Source organism: Ceratina calcarata, unplaced genomic scaffold, assembly GCF_001652005.2.
Source record: "Ceratina calcarata isolate Rehan_Ccalc_2016 unplaced genomic scaffold, ASM165200v1 scaffold436.2, whole genome shotgun sequence".
NCBI lineage: Eukaryota > Metazoa > Arthropoda > Insecta > Hymenoptera > Apidae > Ceratina > Ceratina calcarata.
Window position 1 is genome coordinate 210,026 of NW_017167384.1, and position 19,259 is coordinate 229,284.

General features: G+C 44.1%; 2 protein-coding genes across 8 annotated transcripts in view; both read left to right on the top strand.

Moving 5' to 3' along the window:
* ERR (estrogen-related receptor) overlaps positions 1–11,429 on the top strand; it is a 13,700-nt gene extending 2,271 nt beyond the window's left edge. Inside the window, exons 1-9 of one of the 6 annotated variants that reach the window (XM_018028103.2) lie at positions 2,388–2,613; positions 7,606–7,755; positions 7,816–7,929; positions 8,009–8,138; positions 8,302–8,526; positions 8,649–8,684; positions 8,821–8,961; positions 9,035–9,237; positions 9,318–11,429. In XM_018028103.2, the coding sequence (XP_017883592.1) occupies positions 2,590–2,613; positions 7,606–7,755; positions 7,816–7,929; positions 8,009–8,138; positions 8,302–8,526; positions 8,649–8,684; positions 8,821–8,961; positions 9,035–9,237; positions 9,318–9,656 (1,362 nt within the window). In that variant the 5' untranslated portion in view covers positions 2,388–2,589 and the 3' untranslated portion in view covers positions 9,657–11,429. Of the gene's footprint in view, positions 1–2,387; positions 2,614–6,235; positions 6,323–7,605; positions 7,756–7,815; positions 7,930–8,008; positions 8,139–8,301; positions 8,527–8,648; positions 8,685–8,820; positions 8,962–9,034; positions 9,238–9,317 lie in introns of those variants that run through there. The other 5 variants (XM_026815288.1, XM_026815289.1, XM_018028104.2 and 2 more) reach the window with 5 other exon arrangements.
* A 1,127-nt stretch (positions 11,430–12,556) lies between these two features.
* Positions 12,557–14,573, top strand: LOC108626992 (uncharacterized). Of its 2 annotated transcripts, XM_026815291.1 has the most exons (4): positions 12,557–13,093; positions 13,157–13,442; positions 13,500–13,922; positions 13,992–14,573. In XM_026815291.1, exons 1-4 carry the CDS (start codon positions 12,970–12,972, stop codon positions 14,047–14,049), a joined length of 891 nt encoding a protein of 296 aa, XP_026671092.1. In that variant the 5' UTR covers positions 12,557–12,969; the 3' UTR covers positions 14,050–14,573. The 2 variants fall into 2 exon arrangements, with proteins under 2 accessions (XP_026671092.1, XP_026671091.1); XM_026815290.1 differs by having other exon boundaries at positions 13,157–13,922.
* Positions 14,574–19,259: the final 4,686 nt, after the last annotated feature.

Here is a 19,259-nt window from a genome sequence, read left to right on the forward strand (position 1 = left end):
CTACAAGAAAGGTCTGATGCAATTTTCTCGTAAGTCCAACGGTTTGGGAGTAATTAAGGAAAAACGAAATTTTTTGCCAAAAGTTCGCCATTTCGACGCTGGGATGGTCGGATTTCGTCAACATCAATAAAATGCCATATAATCATATGTAACTCGTTAAATATCGAAGTTAGAAGGAAAACAACTTTTATTTGAAGCATTTTTCGCAATTTTGAAAAAAATACTTTTTCGTCAGCGTCAATACTTAATTGGATATTTCCTTCCATGCTTTGTAGTACGTAGCTATTTATTATTAGCATTATTCTTCCGACGTCTGATTTCTTTTTAATTATAGGAAATGCGTTTTTCTAAGCGTTTTTTGGGATTGACTGTATACTAGTATAGCCAGTACATCCTTAAATATCTTGAACTTTGAACTAATACTAAGTTTGAGAACATAGTGATACAATGATAGAATAGAATAATTCTTATAGCAGTATTTGAATTCGATTACAATGCTAATTAAAATTCGAACTAAAATCCTAGTTAAAAGCTTGCTACCTTGCAGTTTATCACAAGGTATTTGTATTTGAAGCCTGTTATTTTGAGACGAAGAAAAATTCTTATATTTTCAATTTGATTGCACAGATTTTTATTTTCAAATTTAAGCTAGAGATTGGGTAGCTGTACTTTCATTGGCATAGATTTCGACGTTTTACTTTGTCTTCCGATCACCTTTTATTTGGCACCACGTAAACTTACCGCATAGGGTGCATCAGAAACACAGTTGGATAATAGTACCTATTACGGTTAATCCGTTCGGAAACAGTCATTTAAGTGATCCTCTTTCCAAAAAAGATCCAAGATATCGCGCTTCGTAAATACGGTACAATTCATTATGCTTACAAAGCAAGTCATCGAGGCGTAACATCTCGAACCAATGTTGCCCATTTACATCTCCGTCCTCGTTATGTTTAGCTTGTCATTTTTTCGCAGTCGTTGCGACTTTTTGTCAGAGAACAAAACATGTATATGCAGAGCAAGGTAATCAAGTTATAACGGAATCTCTCGAGTGTGTGAAAGTAAAATGTTTCATTGGGAAAAGATGATGTTCAATGGACTTGGGAAGGTGGGTGTTGGCAGATGGAAACTCCATAGACTACGCTGGTGGGCCGTGTTTAGGAGGGCGACGACGGCTGTGCGCAAAAACGGCGGCAGCCAAGTTCAAGGCCACCGACTACCTTCCTTTCCCTCCTCGTCAGCTAAACGGCCGCCGCCGCCGCCGCCATAGCCACGGCCGCAGCCACCGCCCCCGCCACCCACCTACTCTCACCCGAACCATCGCACGTAGCACGCATAACGCCAGTACCCAGTACCGTATCAACTTAAGCTTGAACGTCCGACCATTGCGTTAGGGAGAGTTTTCGGGCTCGATCGATCTACCTTGCTCCTAGGAAAATTCAATTGGCCCATACATAACGTAGCCTCATACGCGCCTTCGTCCCTTATCTCCCGATCCCTCGAGCGAGTATCTTCGATTGACGTTCACTTCTATTTTGGTTGCATTCGGAATTCGGGAAGATCAGGGCTAGTAAAAAGACTCGCTCGAAAGTCTCGTTATAGCGCCGAGTTAATGACCGATTTATCGTGGTCACAATAATATATACCGTCTACAATAATAGTGTTCTATAAATAATATTTGCTCATCGATAATTACAGTTCGATTACGGTAATTCCGCGAGGTTCATGCGGTAAAAGTGCTCCAATGGGGCAATTTCGCCTGAAAAATTTCTCTGATATTTTATTAATGGCCTGTGCTCCTTGATGATCATTTCTTTATCTCGCAATTAATATATTTTTAGGATTTCCGCATGCCGACTTCAATTTTAACATGAAAAACGTTCACAACTTCAATAATTTTTGAGTTACACTTTGCGTAACGATTAATCGATGAAGATATTGATCCGACTTGAATGTATTGCCAAAAAATTGGCCAGCAACGAAGTAATTAGCGTAAGAAACGTGTATTAGCGAGTTTCGCGGCGCCTGGCATTAGAATCGACTACCTTTGCATGTTAGTGTTACCGTATCTTCTGAATTGCCGCCAGTCGTGCACAAAGATGCCAGATTGAGGACGGGAGTCACCAAGAATCAGCCCCTCCACTTACGCGCACTATCGCACCTTATCCATGTGCGTCGAGCTCGGGTCAGTAGAGAGAGAAGGTAAAACATCAGTCCGTCGCACTTGCTCCTGATGCGTTAAAGTTTAAAAGGAGTAGGAGCAACAGCAACGGACTGATATTTCGCCTTCTCTTTCTATTGAGCCGAAGTTGAGCCGAGCTCGAAGCACATGGATACGGTGCGATAGTGTGCGTAAGTGGAGGGGCTGATTCTCGGTGACTCCCGTCCTCAATCTGGCATCTTTGGTCGTGCACGGCTCGTCGCGCCGTCAACGTCGTGTCGGGGTTTAGTTTGAACGTTCGCACGCGCGTACTCATGTTCTCTGCGAGTATTCGAACTCTCAGCATCGCGGTCGGTCTCGTTTTTCGTTGACGGATAGCGCAAAACGTGAAATTACCGGGACGAATCTCATGCTATCCGCGGATCACCATGGATTCCTGGATGTACGACGTGGTAGGTGTTTCCGATTTCCGATACCTAACGTGCCTCTTCTTGGCTGAATCTCGTGGTTTTGTTTACGTTGCCACGCGCGCGGCCTCTCGCCTCCTTTCCGCTAATGTTAATCCATCGATTGGACATCAAACAAATTATCGTATCGATCATTTCGAAATGGGAACAGTTTAACGCTCGTACGCAAACTTTGCGTACACACGTCACAAGGAAAAATGTATTCCTCGCTCTTGCAATCAGACGGTATGCTTTTTCAATTAAAGAGTCGAATACATTTTTATTTCTTTGTTAGTTACGTGAAGGATTTATTCTGTTTTTTTACCGGTGGTGCATTTTCACGAATTGCTCGCGGATAGATTCTGTCCGCGACAGATTCGAGTTCGCTTGTTTTCCGATGCAACGAGAATACATACATATGTATGCATTATCTTTGTTCGTGTACAGTCAGTCAGCTTTAGCGACAACTTGGTTATTACGTTACGACGTGTCTGTTAGGTAATCTATCCTGTAACTCGCCGATCATTTTTCCACGCCTGCCGGTTTTTAACATTGATACTAGTGATTCGCGATCGCTTTGATTTTCTAATTTCCCGCTTCCCTCGATTATCAGTTCCAGCGTTATCGTTCCCAATGGAACGATTATATTTAAATAAATGTATATGGATAATCACTCATTATACGATGTTGATACATCGTTCTACCTCTTGGTCGTGTATTTATGTCGTTATCGAAAAAATTGTTTGTTTTGATGAAAGCGAAGCGTTAAACTGGAACGAATCTTAAGTTGAAAAACTTTTACCAAACATTGCTCGCATGCTTCACTATCTTGCCTCGAAATTACAATTTATTTTTGGAACGCGTGTCCAAAATACGGATAGTAACACCAGTTATAAATCGCGTTCTTATCCTTCGAACGTAAAAGAAATTATCTTCTATTCTGTTAAAAATATCATCAATTGTTCCGCGATAATAGATCATTTATTATTATCATCGGAAATAGATTAACGTCAATAGGTGAGCCGTTTAATTATGTTTATTCGCATAAGAGTAACTATGATTTCTTATATTCGACGGAACGCATTAAAAATGGTCTTATATACACTTACGCCCACGCGAATACTAGTCTTACGCAATTCCACGTGCGTAAACCTCACAGAAGAATGGAATCGCGCTCGGTTTACTTTCGATTTTATTGTACTTAACAATTGGAACGAGGCTCATTCCACAGATTGCGTTCGTACTGACACATTTCTGAATTCGATCGAATACTGATAATGCTCGCTCTTTTTAAAATAGATATTAGCTGATTTCTACTGCCACTAGCGATAATCCATCGTTAAATTCGACAGGATAAACGATTAATTGATAGGCAAACAACGTGATGGATGTAAAATCGTCGAATGGATAGATCGAAGAATATTTTCCAGACGTCTTGCCATATCTATATCAAAACGCATTTGCGCTTGTTCGTACATAGAGACGAGCCTTCTAATATAGATAGGTATGTGCACGCGCAACACGGAGACCTCGCTTTGACTTAATTCCTTTCGTTCCCATCTCGGTTACCGTATATACGCTACGAAATTACTCATGATATCTACGTGTGCTCACGTTCCTCCTATGCAAGTAAGCACGTATTTAGATTCGCTCTACGGCTGTGAGTACACCTATGAAAAGATATATTATAAGAAATGTCCTTTAGGGCGAATCGTGAGAATAATAACGGAGTTGAAGACAGAAGTTCGTCAATGAGCTACCGTGATTGCAAATTGTTCGCTGCGAGATGCAATGCATTCGATGGATGTAAAGAGGAACGAAAGCGTCGCGGTGTATCATCGGATATTTCGAACGGAGGATCATTCAAGTTTTCAGACTACAACACACGCGGCGATCATGTCAGCTCGGAGTTAGACGCCGGCCAGCGGGCCTAACCTTGGACAACGCGAAACAGTCGCGGAAATTCTCTTACGCGTGACTTTTTATTTGAAGGAAAGTGCACGTCCGTGCAACGTGATCCATTTCTGTTATCATATTTTCGCCCCTCCTCTTCCTCGTACAAATTAATTGCTGCTTTGCAACCGTGCGATCGCCGATAATCCGTTCCGAGTTCGTCTCGAATTACGTTTCAAGCTATAAAAAATAAGAAAAAGGAATCGATGCCTGTTTAAAAATATTTAGAAGCCGCGATCGAGAAATGATCGTCGTCGATGGAGGATCGGAAATCGGTGCGGAGTCACACGCGTTTCCTTTATTCCCATCGGATACGCTCGCCGCGAAATCGGAAAATAGTCGTTACCGGAGCTCTGGCCTTGACCGCGACCCAGGGTCTTCATCCTCGTAGAATCGATTCGGTTCTCTGTACATACTTCTAATTCCGCGACCACCCACGTGCGGCTATAATATTGTAACTCGGACTGAGCATTGTAATCATTCATGGTCGACGGCAATCGACTTGTTGCGAAATCGCGTCCACGCTTCGCCGATGCTTTTCATTTAGTGGAAATTTATCCGAAGGAAGTAAACATTCGTCGTAACCCGAGAGAATAAGATGGTGTCCGGTTCCTTTTCAGCATCTTCGGTCTCCCGCCAGGGTCTCGAGTTATCGGGAGAAGATATTGCGTAATCCGGGAACGCTTCCGCTCCGCGAGAGTATCGGTGAGCAACAAAAAATTGGGCGTGATTCAATCTCGATCGATCCTGGTTCGGCTTCTATCAACGATTCAGCCATTGAATTTTATCGCTTGGACCGACACTTTGCTTCTATTGTTTTGCCCAACGAGACCCCATGTTCCAAGTACCTTCGAATCGATATAAAAGATTACAGATTTATAAGAAGCGCGTCGGTTTCTCTTCCTTACTTTCTGCTACTGACGATACGTAATTACGATCGGTACTAAAAGGAAAGTAAGCAACGACTTAAACTTCGTTGGCTCACATAATCGACCCGTTTAATAACAAGTTTGCCAAGTATCGTTAGCGTACCTTGAAAATTTCGACGTCCACGCGGTTCTATACCGACTGTCCAAAGAAGAGCTGCGACTTATTCTATACCAATGAAGTCGTTCCACGTCTGGGCTACGTTGTCCTGTTGATTGACTCCCCGTTTAAAAGTTACGATAGGCCGTGTCTACGTACGGGACACAGGATTGCCGTTTGGTATCGAGCGCCGTTGAATAATGAATGAAATCGTTACCGAGACATCTTTGATCATAATTAACCGTATTATCACGATGGAAATAAAATTACAGCTAACCAACGTGTAATCGATATTCAGGTCACGGCCTCTTCTAAAAATGGATGTGCCTCGATTACGAGCTTCGCTTTCCTTTTCTCTCCGTTGTCTCGCGTATGCGTGTACACGCCAAAAAAATACGAAAACCAACGGGAAGAAGACCTTGATCTACCGTCGTAGAATGATGTGTCGCGGGTCTCAAGGTATGCGGGTTTTAAGGATTCGACTTCGGAATGCATCGATATCATCGGGCGCGATCGCAGATAGTAGAAGAATTCGCAGATGTCTTTTCCGGCCTGCATCCGGATTTATGTCAGGATACTTTCCTCGGTTAGGAGGTTTTGCCGTGCGTACATAGAAAGGAACAGCCTCTCGAGGAGGAGCATTTGAACTCGAGGAAGTCGAAACGGAGCAGATACATAAAGATACATGAAAGGGAGGACCAAAAGAAACTGACTGACGATTAGAGAGAGAGACGAGGTAACGTACGACCGTGACAAGAGGAATCGTGTCGGGGGATAGAACGAGGGAGAGAGAAACGAGTCAGACGGAGGAACTCAAGGTCGCCAAAGTCGGCTGTTTCCGTCCGAGTTCGGCGGCTAAAATTGTGTGTTGGCGCGGTTCTGGTGGCCTTCGCGAACGTGGTCGCCTCTCTCGCAGAAAAGTCAAGTTCAAGGCCAACCAGATACCGAGGCAACACGCTCGTCATTCCCTCTTTCTTTTTCCATTCCGCGCCTCTTCCTTCCGTCTGCGTTTCGGTAACCGCTTAATCGAACGGATTACGGAGAGAGAGACCCGACGAGACGCCAAGAGAAAATGAGAATCGCCAGTGACTCGGTGGAGTCCGAGCCCCGAGAGATGCGCTTACGCAATTCTTCTTCTCTCTCCTTTGTCTCTCTCCGGACTTTCTTTTTTAATCGACCGCGTGCCTCTTCCTCCCTTCATAGCTTCGATCCAACGCATTTCTCATTCCTCATAACTTGGAACAGTACTTCTCATTTAATTAATCTGAATATGGAAGACTATTCAAATTCGAGACTTTGCCGTTTCCTTACTCGCGCGAATCATGAATCGAGAATAAGGGGAGCACACGAAGTCGTCCTCGATGACGATCGATAAGGGTTCCCTGGAAGATGGATCACGTCCGAGAGGCGCATGAATCTCCAGACTGACATGAGACACAAGTCCGGCACTCGCAAACGATCGTAACTGCATCACGCAGAAAAGTCAAGTTCAAGGCTAACCAGATACTTCGCGTTTCTTCCTCTTCCCTTCGGACCCCTTTCTGCGTGCATTTAATATACGACACGGAGGAGGAATGGACTTACGCAATCTTTTCACCGTTACTTTGTTCATCATCGCCGTCGTCGTACTTACTGTTCGTTTGAACTTGTCAGATTTTCCGCCACTCGTTCCTGCGAGCCAATCGATTAAGCCACGATTCTCGGAGTTTTTACTTTGATTAAAAAAAATCGGGAAATAGGATACCCGGTTTGTAAAACGATCAGAAAGCGAGAGTCGGCGGAATTTCGTCAAGCTGAAAGGTCTCCCGTTGGTATTTCGAGAACACATCGTATCGCGAATTTTCTGAAGTCAATTCTAAAAATGTGCGAGGCGTTGGTCGGTCTTAAAAATAGCTGCAGAAAAAAATGCAGTTGACTGCAAAGCGGACTGTCTCCTTCGGATTTCGGTGCGGCTTGCCGCTCGGCTGTTTTAAAAAGAAACGAACACGATCGTAAGATCTTCGTTTTGATTGTTTCCAGGTTTATATGATGCCCGGTGGTTGCACCGAAAATATGATCGGGAACAACAGGACCATGGCGAATAACATCAAACAGGAGATCGAGAATCCCACGACGCCAACGCAAAACTACCAAGTTTGTTCACCGACCACCACGCTTCAACATCAAGAGGTATATTTCGGAGGGGTCTGGTTTTAAAGCCGGAGTTCAGGAAAACCGATTTTATTTCAGGTGATATGTAATAAAATTGAGGTACCACCCGATTACGGCGGAGGCGGTGGCAGTCCTAGTAGTCCAGAGATGCACCACTGCTCATCGACTACGCAGCCCTTAGGTACACCCGAGGTATATAACCAGAAATTTAACACGTTGATCGAACAAGGCATTTCCTCGAGTTCAATGTTTCACGTCTCGTTTAATTTAGGAGGGTGTCAAAGAAGAGGATATGATTCCGAGAAGGCTATGTCTGGTTTGCGGGGACGTAGCCAGCGGATTTCATTACGGCGTCGCCTCCTGTGAAGCGTGCAAAGCTTTCTTCAAGAGGACCATACAAGGTACGTGGAGTTCCTCCGCGCTGTTGTAAATATTTCGTCTGCGTGTTTTCCAGGTAGCACCACTGAATTTTGTAATTGTACGAGATCATTCATCTTTGAAACTATCATGAAACTAACGCTCGGTGCTACCTGGAAGAGAACCATGTATATTACAATAAAATAGCGAGTAATTTCACAGGTAACATTGAGTATACGTGTCCGGCGAACGGGGAATGCGAGATAAACAAACGGAGAAGGAAAGCTTGCCAGGCGTGTAGGTTCCAAAAGTGCCTGAGACAAGGCATGCTCAAGGAAGGAGTTCGGCTGGATCGTGTCCGAGGGGGTAGGCAAAAGTACAGGAGATCCGCCGACCCCTACACCGCTGTCGTGAAGGCAGCTCCGTTGGAAGGTGACTTTCTTTTGCTGTCTTTTGTTTACAAATATCCTATCGCGACGGCACGTGTATAGATATAGGCACGCGTACCGACAGACAGGATCAAAAGTGAGTTTAATATTGGATGTTGTTTCTAGCAAACGTAGCGACGGGAGCTTCTAACGAAATAATGAGTAAGCTATTGGCTCGTCATACTTTATTCCAATTGTTAATAGATCTGATCGGTGTTAGACGAAATTATTACACGTAGTAGCGTATTCGTACGCATGGATCGAACTCTGTGCAATGAACCGTTTCATTTATTGGCAGATAACAAAATGCTGGAAGCTTTAGCTGCCTGCGAACCTGACATGCTCCAAGTCTCCAATCTCTCGCATACTCTCGATACGGACCAGAGAGTTCTCGGCCAATTATCCGATTTGTACGATCGGGAATTAGTTGGAATAATCGGTAATTTTCAGTAACAATGCTCCAATTTAAAAAGCGATCAAGAAATTTAATGTTGATAATTATTTGTTCGAAGGTTGGGCGAAACAAATTCCCGGATTTAGTAGTTTAGCCCTAAACGACCAAATGCGACTTCTCCAAAGCACATGGGCCGAGATACTAACGTTTAGCTTAGCCTGGCGGAGTATACCAAATAACGGTAGATTAAGATTCGCCCAAGACTTTACTCTGGATGAAAGATTGGCACGTGAATGCCATTGTACAGAATTATATACACATGTAAGTATTGTTTAATCGTTAAATACGTCTGTAATTAATTTGTCATTATATTTATGTATGCAATTCCTTTCGTTGAGCAGTGTATGCAGATCGTCGAGAGGCTGCAGAGATTGGGCTTGACCAGGGAAGAGTATTTCGTGTTGAAGGCACTGATATTGGCGAACAGCGACGCGAGATCGGACGAGCCGCAAGCGCTGTACTGTTTCCGAGACGTTATCCTGAACTCGTTGTCGGACTGTGTGGCGACAGTAAGACCGGGACAAACGCTTCGCGCCATGCAGAATATGTTCCTAGTGTTACCCAGCCTTAGACAAGTCGATGGGATCGTGCGAAGATTCTGGTCGAGTGTTTACCGAACGGGGAAAGTACCGATGAACAAGCTATTCGTAGAGATGTTAGAAGCCGCTTACTATCGATGAAATTCCGACTTGAACCCGATCGAGGACGTTGAGAACTTCGTGAAGAGTCGCTGTTGCTAAATTAGTACCGGCGCGTTACGTTAACACGCTTTCTGGCGTGGATCCTTGAAGAATACGCGCGGGAGCCAGTGAGTGATAGTGAGAAAGAGTAACTGTGTGCAGTTTTAAATTCCTAAAGAGGATGCGAAGATAGAGGAGAGAAAGGGCTTTATTTTTCAAAACGCGAAAAGTTTTTGGAGTCGCGCGAAGCGGAGTTTTGGGCCAGCCGATGATTTCAACAGTCGTCGGAAGTTCGCGACACACACACACACACACACCGTTTAAGAATAGCAGCCACGCTCGTTTCGTCGAAGTAACCAAACTTTCCTTTTCGTGTACCCCTTTTACAGGTACAGAGAAAAACGGATGTTATTTCAGGATAGGATACGTAGTACAAGACGCGAGATGCTTTTTTTCCAGAGCTCTCATCCTTAGAGTTATTTACGACAAACCTGTCCGCGCCGGACAGATGAACCTACCAAATAAATAACAAATAAATAAACGGAAAAAGATTTTCATTTACGTAACGATCGGCGTACGATCGCGAAACACCAAACCGGTGATATCGTAGAAATCAAATACGATTGTACTAACTGTGGGTGTTTGACGTCGTAGAGTTAGTCCGTGTTACCAAGTACTACCAGTTTTAATCAAAATTACGTGTAGTACATTACGATTCGGACAATTACCTTAGTTATACCTTTTTCTCCGAAACAAAAAAAGGAATCCAGTCAATTTCGAAGCTAGAGCAACGCGGACTCTATATTTTTAATAGCGTCGATGAAAAAGAGAAGGATGAAACCGTTTTGTATAGAGTAACTGCACGTTTTAATATTATTGAGTGTAAAAGATCAATGTGAAATCGATGTGTGTATACTGCATTGAACATCCATAGTTGTATAGTTGAGCGGAATGAATTTAGCATGTGCCGTTGTACATACAAATTGAATCAACGCGAACAGAGCTGTGAACAGTGAAACAAAAATTGATAGAATGGCTGGATCGTTCTTTAATTAGCGCCATGCTGACTTTGTACAAGGTAGATATTCGCGAGAAAAGAAAATAATGTTTCGAAAGCGGACCTACGGCCAGGTTGCCAGGTTCTTATGTGGAGCGAAAGGAGATATGAAATTTAATCGATTGTTGAAATGATTGCGAAATGTTATTCGCGCGTGCCACACAGAGAGCGTAGGTGAATATATATTATATTATTATATTATTATATTATATGTATTCAGGGATCTTTATTATCTAGTTATTATTGTTAACGAGATCTGGCGTGCACAGATCTTGCGCATAATGTCGCTTTTTTTTTTAAAGCGAGCGTATAATATACGTGTAGGAGCTACTATTCACGCGAGAGAAAAATGTTTACTTTTTTTTTCTAACGAGGAGAAACCGTTTCAGACGAACGAATTGAATTTCTTTTTGTTTGACCGATTGTCCGCGACGAGGCTCGGCTTCCAATGGATCAGTCCTCGACGTTTATTTCATATTGTACAAAAGGTGAAAAAGAAAAGTTAAAAATGAATTTTTAAGTTTTACAAGAGCTGCTGCGCTCGGAACAATGTCATCTCGAGTCGCGACGTGATTAACGCAATCAGAGTGCAATAACGTCGGAACATCGATTACTTTTTTAGTTCTCTGTACATGAAGATACTTCGTGTTTGTTTTATTTCTAAACTTTGTTGAATCCTCCTGCATTTAAATACACACACGTTTCAAAATAGTTAACAGTGACGCTTAAGTCGTATGCATTGCGTGCCCTTCCTCAATTAGTTTTTCTCGATTACCGAGAGCGGCTCGTTCCTCGCTGCAACGAACGGGGAAGAAATTGGGAAGAAGAATATGGCTGTTAAGCCACGGCGAATTTTTGTTTCACGCCTCTTCGACACTCTCTTTATTTCGTTTTTACTTTTAAATCAATTCATCACGGAATCGTGTTCGCTACACTGCCTATCAGGTTGTAAAGTCATTAGAAAATGATCTTTCTGGTCGGACATCGTTATGAGAAGTGATCATCGATTGATAATATCGTCTGTCTAATCATTGGAAACACTTGTTTCGCACGTTCATTCTCGGACACGACGACATTATCAATATCGCACAAAATACGAGTTGTTAGAGTCGTGCATTAATAGAGACCGAGCGAGCCTCACAGTTCTACAATACCTGTTCCATTTCCGTAAGATAAGCGATCACCCTATTTGCGTTCCAACAGATACATAAGAGGAAGTCTTTTCTTTTAAGAATTCATATTCAAAAATGTATAATATCAATTCGACAGTTTTTTAATCGAGACATGCTGTTCTGAGGTGGAGAGGGCCCGTGCAAATACAAAAATGGCCTAAAGATGTGTCGGTTCGATTTTTTGTTACCATTTAACATTTCATAGAAGCGAAAGGTTCATTCTCTGGTGTGTGCTGCGCGATGAAAGAGAACTAGAGCCAAAAGAACATTTTTACTCGGCAGATTGGACGTCTCAAATGTAGTTTGTTACAAGCATTTTCTTCATGATACATAATGTATATTTGTCGATTCGCCGTGGCGGTAGAATCGTGGTCTCAGGGTTTCAATAAAACAACCAACGTAAACAAACGATACAAATTTAGATACATATAAAATAGCTAAGCGCGCGATTATATTTGTGAAACAAAATATAATATAATAACAATAGTAATAAAGATGAGGATGATTAATGATAATAATAACAAATGAATATTATGTATTAATATCGATACGATGGCAATGATGATAATAAAGATAACGACGACGAGATACATCCGACGTTTCCGTGTTTGCTTTGCGTGAACGAGGGTAAAATTACATTCGTCTTCCTTTCCCCGAGAGAGAATTCGTGGATGCATCACGTGTACACGGTTTAAACGAATCGAGAGAATTTGCAGCAACAAATTCGACCGCGAATACCTCCCCGTACCTTTTTTGCCACGCGAAACGTGCGCGCCTTAAGAAAGATGACAAATGGATCGTAAAACGTTCCATATATCACGGCAAACAGCGTTTAACAGAGTGCAGGCTCGTTCCTCTTGAAAACTATCGACGATCCCTCTTTCTCCGTTCGCAAACTTATTCGCAGACCGGTTATAGAACTTCTGTTTACCTCGCGAATTCCGATCGTTAACAACCCGTGAATAGGCACGTCTGATTCTATTTCTCTACGAGGTAACGAGGTGATCGTAATTGTTCGATAAAGTATAAAACAGCTCCGGAGAATTCGTCGCGTAGAGAAAAATTCGTCACCGTGTTTGGAATTATGCCGACTCGAACGAAATCGAATCATATATTGCTTACACATGCGGGCTCAGTTGTCGTAGCGATCATGTCGCGAGAAGTAGCGTTTCTCTTCCTGTTAATCTCTTTCCTCTTCACGTTCTCCAGTAAGTGCTGTTCTCTATAATGCACGATTCGTGGCGAAGTCGAACGTATTTCTCTTTTACCAGAAGCGGGTCCGGAAAACTGTTTGGAGTTCGACATCGGACAGCTCGAGGATTATCTGTCTCAGCTGGATTTCGAGAATGTCCCGACGATCAGTATGATGATCGGTGGATTCAAATGCCCAGTCACGGCTTTGCCCTTCGGCGCCCTGAAATCCGACTGGGCGAGGCTGTTGCTTCTGCAAAATGCGCAACCGAGGCAATCAATTCTCTCCGAGAAACTGGGTCGACTTTTGAGAATCTTGACGACGGCCTATTTCCAAATGGAAGAGCGATTCGACGTCGATACGAGGTTCGTAGGAAAAATTTTACGGAACATCGCGTTTTTAATCAGTAATTACTTTGCTAGCTCAGGACCAAACGCAACAGCCAGGGTTAATAGAAAGACGAATGAAATTTTAACGACTCCTATTATCGTTCGTAATAATAGTGTCAGTACTGTAACACTTGATATTCTATCGACTACTTTTGCACCTTCGCTTGCTAATACCCAGACGGCGAATGAAATCGAAGGAACTACGGTCAGAAGTTTTAATCAAACTCCCACTAATCGGATTAAAATAAAGAAACTGCCGATCGACCGAAAAATTCCATTAGGCAACGAATTTTTGAGATACATTATAGCACCGCCGAAGCTCACTACGTTCACACCCGTGATGGAAAAGGGATTTATCAAAGGACGGTCCAAGAAGCGTGGGAGTTCGAATACAGACATACAAAAGAATTTTAGGTGGTTCTATAATTTCGCGCACGAGAATGCGAATCATCCCAGGTATAACTCGATTTTTAAATAAACTCCTGCGTTCACCGTTGATCTTTAAACATTTCTGTCTAATTCCAGTAATAATCTTCAAGAAATCGATATCAGATGCGCCGGTAGAAAAAGCAACGACAAATAATAATCTTTCATTGTGCAGATAAAAAGTATCTTTGAATAAAATTACTTAAACCTTGACTCGTGTTTCATCATTCGATATCGCGCGAGGCGAGTCTATAAATTCATAAGTCTGGATACCTCGACTGATATTTACGAGGCTCCCAGCTGGTAACGTTCGTCGTGGTTTACGATCTCCCATAAACGAATCCCCTTATTATCCAATCCACGGTATAGGATTTTCCGAATTGTCTGCGAGAATAGTCGATGCAATTTTAAGCAACGGCGACAGATGGTCGCTTTAGCGATCCGCTGGAAATTGTACGGGGGAAAAAGTGATACGAGCTGTTTAAAATGTTGATCGCTATGCGGGCGGGACGGAGAGAGGGATGGAAATGGTTGGCGTCGAGTTCATGATTGGCTTTACGCAAACTATCGGGAACTCCGTTGGTTTAATAACGATTTTTCGCGATAGCGGGATGGCCGATCGGCTTCATTTGCAACGATAGCGTATCAACGATCCGTGGTTAATAACCATTCGAAGATATACGGAATAAATAGGCGCATGTTCAATCAATGCGTATCTCATTCAAAATTATTATTAAAATATCCATCGATTGTACTGTTAATTCGTTCGAATTACAAGCTGCAAGAACACAGCAGATAGCCAGAGGTGTTATACGTGTACATTTATACACATATTTTTATTAGAGGGATCAAAAGACTTTTTGACCAGCTTTGTTCGTGAAGTTATAACGCGCATTGTTTCCTTTTACCTGTACAAAAGGGAACAATTCGAGCGAGACACCGAACGCCGAATTAGATATCGCGAGAGTTCTTTCGGATCTGAGGCTCTCATTGTTTTCCATTGTTTCCACAGCTTTCATTCTCCTTAATATTAGAAATTCAATAATAGAAATTCATTAACGAGCATTCTGTAATTTAAATTCATAATGCAACGAGTTACTTCGAAACTGCGATATCTGTTCGGAGCGAACATCCCTTTTCTTCACGTTTACAGCGGCGAACAACGGATTGATTAAACCTCCTTTTCGTCGAATGCATTGGTATTTATTTGTTTAATTACACGCACATCGTCAGCTCGGACAGCGGGATTATCGTTTGTTTCCCTCCCCGACTATAATCGAACCGTGGCTGCCGCGAGGCGCTTCTTTGCCAGGCAACAAAGCAAGCCACATTTATTACAGTCAACAATTTCGCCGTCTCTGGAACGGATTAGCGGTACATCGCTCCTTCCGAGGAAACAAATCACCCACCTTTCCCGAGACGCTCCTCGAACAGAGTATTCGTGATTTCTCTCTGCACCTGCCTTTTCCAATTTCTCACGAGTACGCTCCAAGCTTTGACGCGCGGAGAGGTAATCGCATTAATTATCTCGCGTGTAAACGTCAAAATAGTTTTAAATAATTTGTCAACTCACCGGTTTTCAGAGACACGTTAATTTGCTCATTAGTTATCATTTCTCCGCGATTAGCCTCGTCCGTCGAATTAGCCGTTCCCGGGGATGAAAACAAATTATCCGGTACCGGGAGGAACGCGACTTCGAGGGGTTCGCTCGATCGTGCTAGTTTCACGGCGTTCGTGTCGGGAATACGGAAATGCTAGAACTCTCGTCTCAGGTCTGACCGTTCGTCAGGATTACTTTAGCTCCTGGAGAAGCTTCTCCGCAGCGCTGGTAGAGCAAGCAACGTCGCCGCGCCGCGCTAGCTTACAGAAATCATTTAAACTGGAGGAGTGCCGCGAGCAGATGGAGAGACGCTCGGTAATTATTTTACCGACGAAAACTAAGAAATGAGAGAATGCAGCCTGCCCCTTCGTCTTTTCATCCAGTCATACCACCACCACGATCACCGCTGCCGACCACCGCGGGCTCCACGCTAATTCTTACTAATTGGTTGCATTACCTTCATTTCATTCACCTGCCGCGAGTTTTCCATTATCCTCTCGGAAACCGTCTTGATAACTTCTATACTTTTGATTTCATTCGATTCACCTCTCCCGATATTCTATTCGGTTGAATAAGGATGTTCTTTGTAAAAGAAACTGTGCAAAAGTCGATCGAGGGCGAGTTAAAGATTGAGGAGGGGCGGGTGCGTGAGGAAGCGTCGGACTGTCGGCGGATGTTCTTTTGCGAGTGAGTGTAATCATCTTTGCTGGATGTCGTCCGCGGAAATCCATTCCCGTCACGTCGAGACAAACGGGCGCAGTTGACTCTCCATCTAAATTTGCTTCCCTCCCTTTCGTTCCTCCGCAGTCCGAAGCCCGGCCTCCTCTCCCTCGCACGGATAAGAAATGAAATTAAAATTCTCGAGGAGACTGAAACGTCACGTTCCGCGTCGACTGTCTCATCTCGTACAGCGGATCGTGAAAGGGAGCCCGATCGCATTCGTGTGTCCACATATAGAAGAAGATAAAACACCCCGCGATTCTCAGATCTCTCTTTCGATCCGGAACGAGTCGAAAAGCAACGCGCGGCGTTTAATTGTTCTAGAAAATTTTTGCGAAAATTGGTACTTGCCACTCGTCGAATGCCAATGTGGATAAAGCGAGATCCGCGAGAGCAGTTAGGGGATTGGTGAAGTGCGGTGACTGGTTAATTGGAATTGGCAGCAAACTTGACTTCCCCGGCGTTCGCAAGCATCGATGAAATTGCAGCAATCGTCGAGCGGTTCGATCGAGTTCGTCCTTCGTTACGTCTATCCTTTGCCTGTCTCTTTTCGTTCAGCGACTCAATCTTCCGCCATCGATTCACGAATTCGATTCATGATCAGAGACGGTCTAAGTACATAATTATTGCTGCGAGATTGATTATGCGACAGCTGCCTTTCACCCTTTGTCCCTATTCGAATATTCCTCTCGCCTGGAACGTTCTCTCCCAATGGGGACTATCTATGCAAACTCATGGAATGCGGTCCCAATAATTAATCACCGTCGGTTGTTTTTACGGAAGGGTATAAAAGGAATTACTTACGCGCCTGGGGAGTGAAAAGTTGTGGAAAACGAATGGGATTTTACCTTTCTTTACAATTAAATCTGACATTCCGACGGTTTTTAAATCGGTCGTCGTCGCGTGAACATTTTCTAGCTATAAATTTATTCCTACGTCACAGTTCGTTCATTCCTCGAATTCCATGCGAATTTTCCCCAGGCTGCATCGTAGACGATAAGGAAAAGATGTCCAATTATGCTTATTTCATCCAGACGCGCCATTATATTGTTCACAGATACTTCATAACGTCTCGATACTCCATAGCGACGACGCGTCGCTCCGCCAACGGAGCGCAATTACTGGGCGGAGAGCGATCTTGCAACGTCTTCGGCGATCTCACTTCGTCGCGCCGACGCGACGTTAGTATCTAAGTCAGTGCTATTCGAGAGAGAACGTTTCGTTTCTCGCTTGCATGCCGATACCGAGCAGAGAGCCAAGTCAGCTGGAACTTCACCATGGATATACAGTGTCTCGTAACGTGGAGAACGATATTTGAGTATTTAATTGCGTCGAGCACTCGTCGCGTGACCGTCTCATCGTTCCTTAAACGGTATCTCATCGTGAGGCTCTACCCGAACCGTAGAACATAAGTAGAACGATCGCGTTAATCGCTTCTATCGTTTGCGGGCGCCGAACGGGCCACCCTATACAAACTGTGGGACGCGCGTACAGGTACGACTGCGAATTGTGGACATAGGTGCTAGGTGGCCTCGTCCTCCGTACGATGCCTTGCAATTTCGCCCGATTACGGTAGTGCTCTTTCAATTTGCACGAGAAGTTTGCTGGCAGCGTTTGTCGTCGTTCGTCGATCGACAAGTCGCTCGGTTCAGATGTTGGCCGCCGGGAACGAGACGATTAATTGGGAAAGGAAAATTTCGCGTCGCCGGGAACGAAACGGCCGATCGATATAATCGAGAGACACGGGGGGACGCGTTCACGGAAGACAGGTCATCTTAATCACCGATTCGTCACTCGCCATTGCCCCTCGAGGCAATCGCGCGTGAACCGAACCTGATAGACGATAGATCGCCGATTCTGACGCGTAAATAGGCATCCGCGAATTCGCCACGCGCGTACACCTAAATACCTTCGTTGGACCCTACCTCGGTGCTGGATGCCAGAAGTTAAACCCGAGCGAGCTGATATTGATAACGACCCTTAAATCATCCTACGCCACGCGCCGTTCGCTTCGGGATTACCGATCCCCTCAAAATCTTATAAACGCATAAATCTTATAAAAAATTAATTGGCACACGCGCTTCATTCGGAATGTCTTTAATCTTTTTGAAACTCATAGAGGATTCAACTGCTCGCGTTAGAGAAGAATCGCTTGAAACAGTGAAACGAAAAAATTCCTGATGGAAGCTGTTTTCAGTTTGGGAGCATACGATTTGGAGAGAGTAGTTTAAGCGACGGAGAGGAAGGATCGGCTACGGCTACTCTCTTGCAGAGAGGGGCGCGTTGGCCCGTGAACTCGCCGATAACGCAGAATTATAGTCTGCCAGAGGCCACCCTTTTCGAGGCAAGCTACGTGGTATGTACCCGCGCTTACGAAACGCCTATCGCCGCGTGTACCGAGGCGTGAGGCAGTCGAGCGGTTTCCACGCATGTATCATTCCGTGCCTCTCCAACCCCATTTCTAGCTTTTCTCGAATCGCGTGCACCGGACCACCGCGATCCTCTTTACAATAAAGTCAAACGGGATAAAGGTGGATCAACGCGTCCGAGAAAAAAGGGGGATGAATTCGATTTCAATCGCGAAGGGGACGAAGCCGCGGTTCACCGTTTTCAACGGTCTCTCATGCCCGGTGCAAGAGCATCGAATTAAAATCTACCTACGAAGGGATAATGAGCCGGAAGCTGGCGACAAAAAAGCTGCGGATTCCGGAGGATTTTCTCCGGGGCAATTTGCTCGCTCTTTCGCTCGCAGTTTCGCAACATCGCCCGATTAGATTATCCACTTGCGAATTCTCTACTTTAACCCGTCCCACTCGTAGTCCGAACGATATCCCCGGCTAATCGTTCGCATCCGATCATAATCGGAAGAATTTCTAATTCGCGGTACTCGATTTTCATGTCCGAGGCTATCGATACATCTTTACTAGGTAAATTTGCCGGAAATTTTAATCGCGAATCAGAGTAATGGTAGCTCGTTTCCGCGAAGCCGGCCGAAGGTAGATACCGCGGCGTTACATGCATTTCGCTTTGAATAGTTATACTTTTCC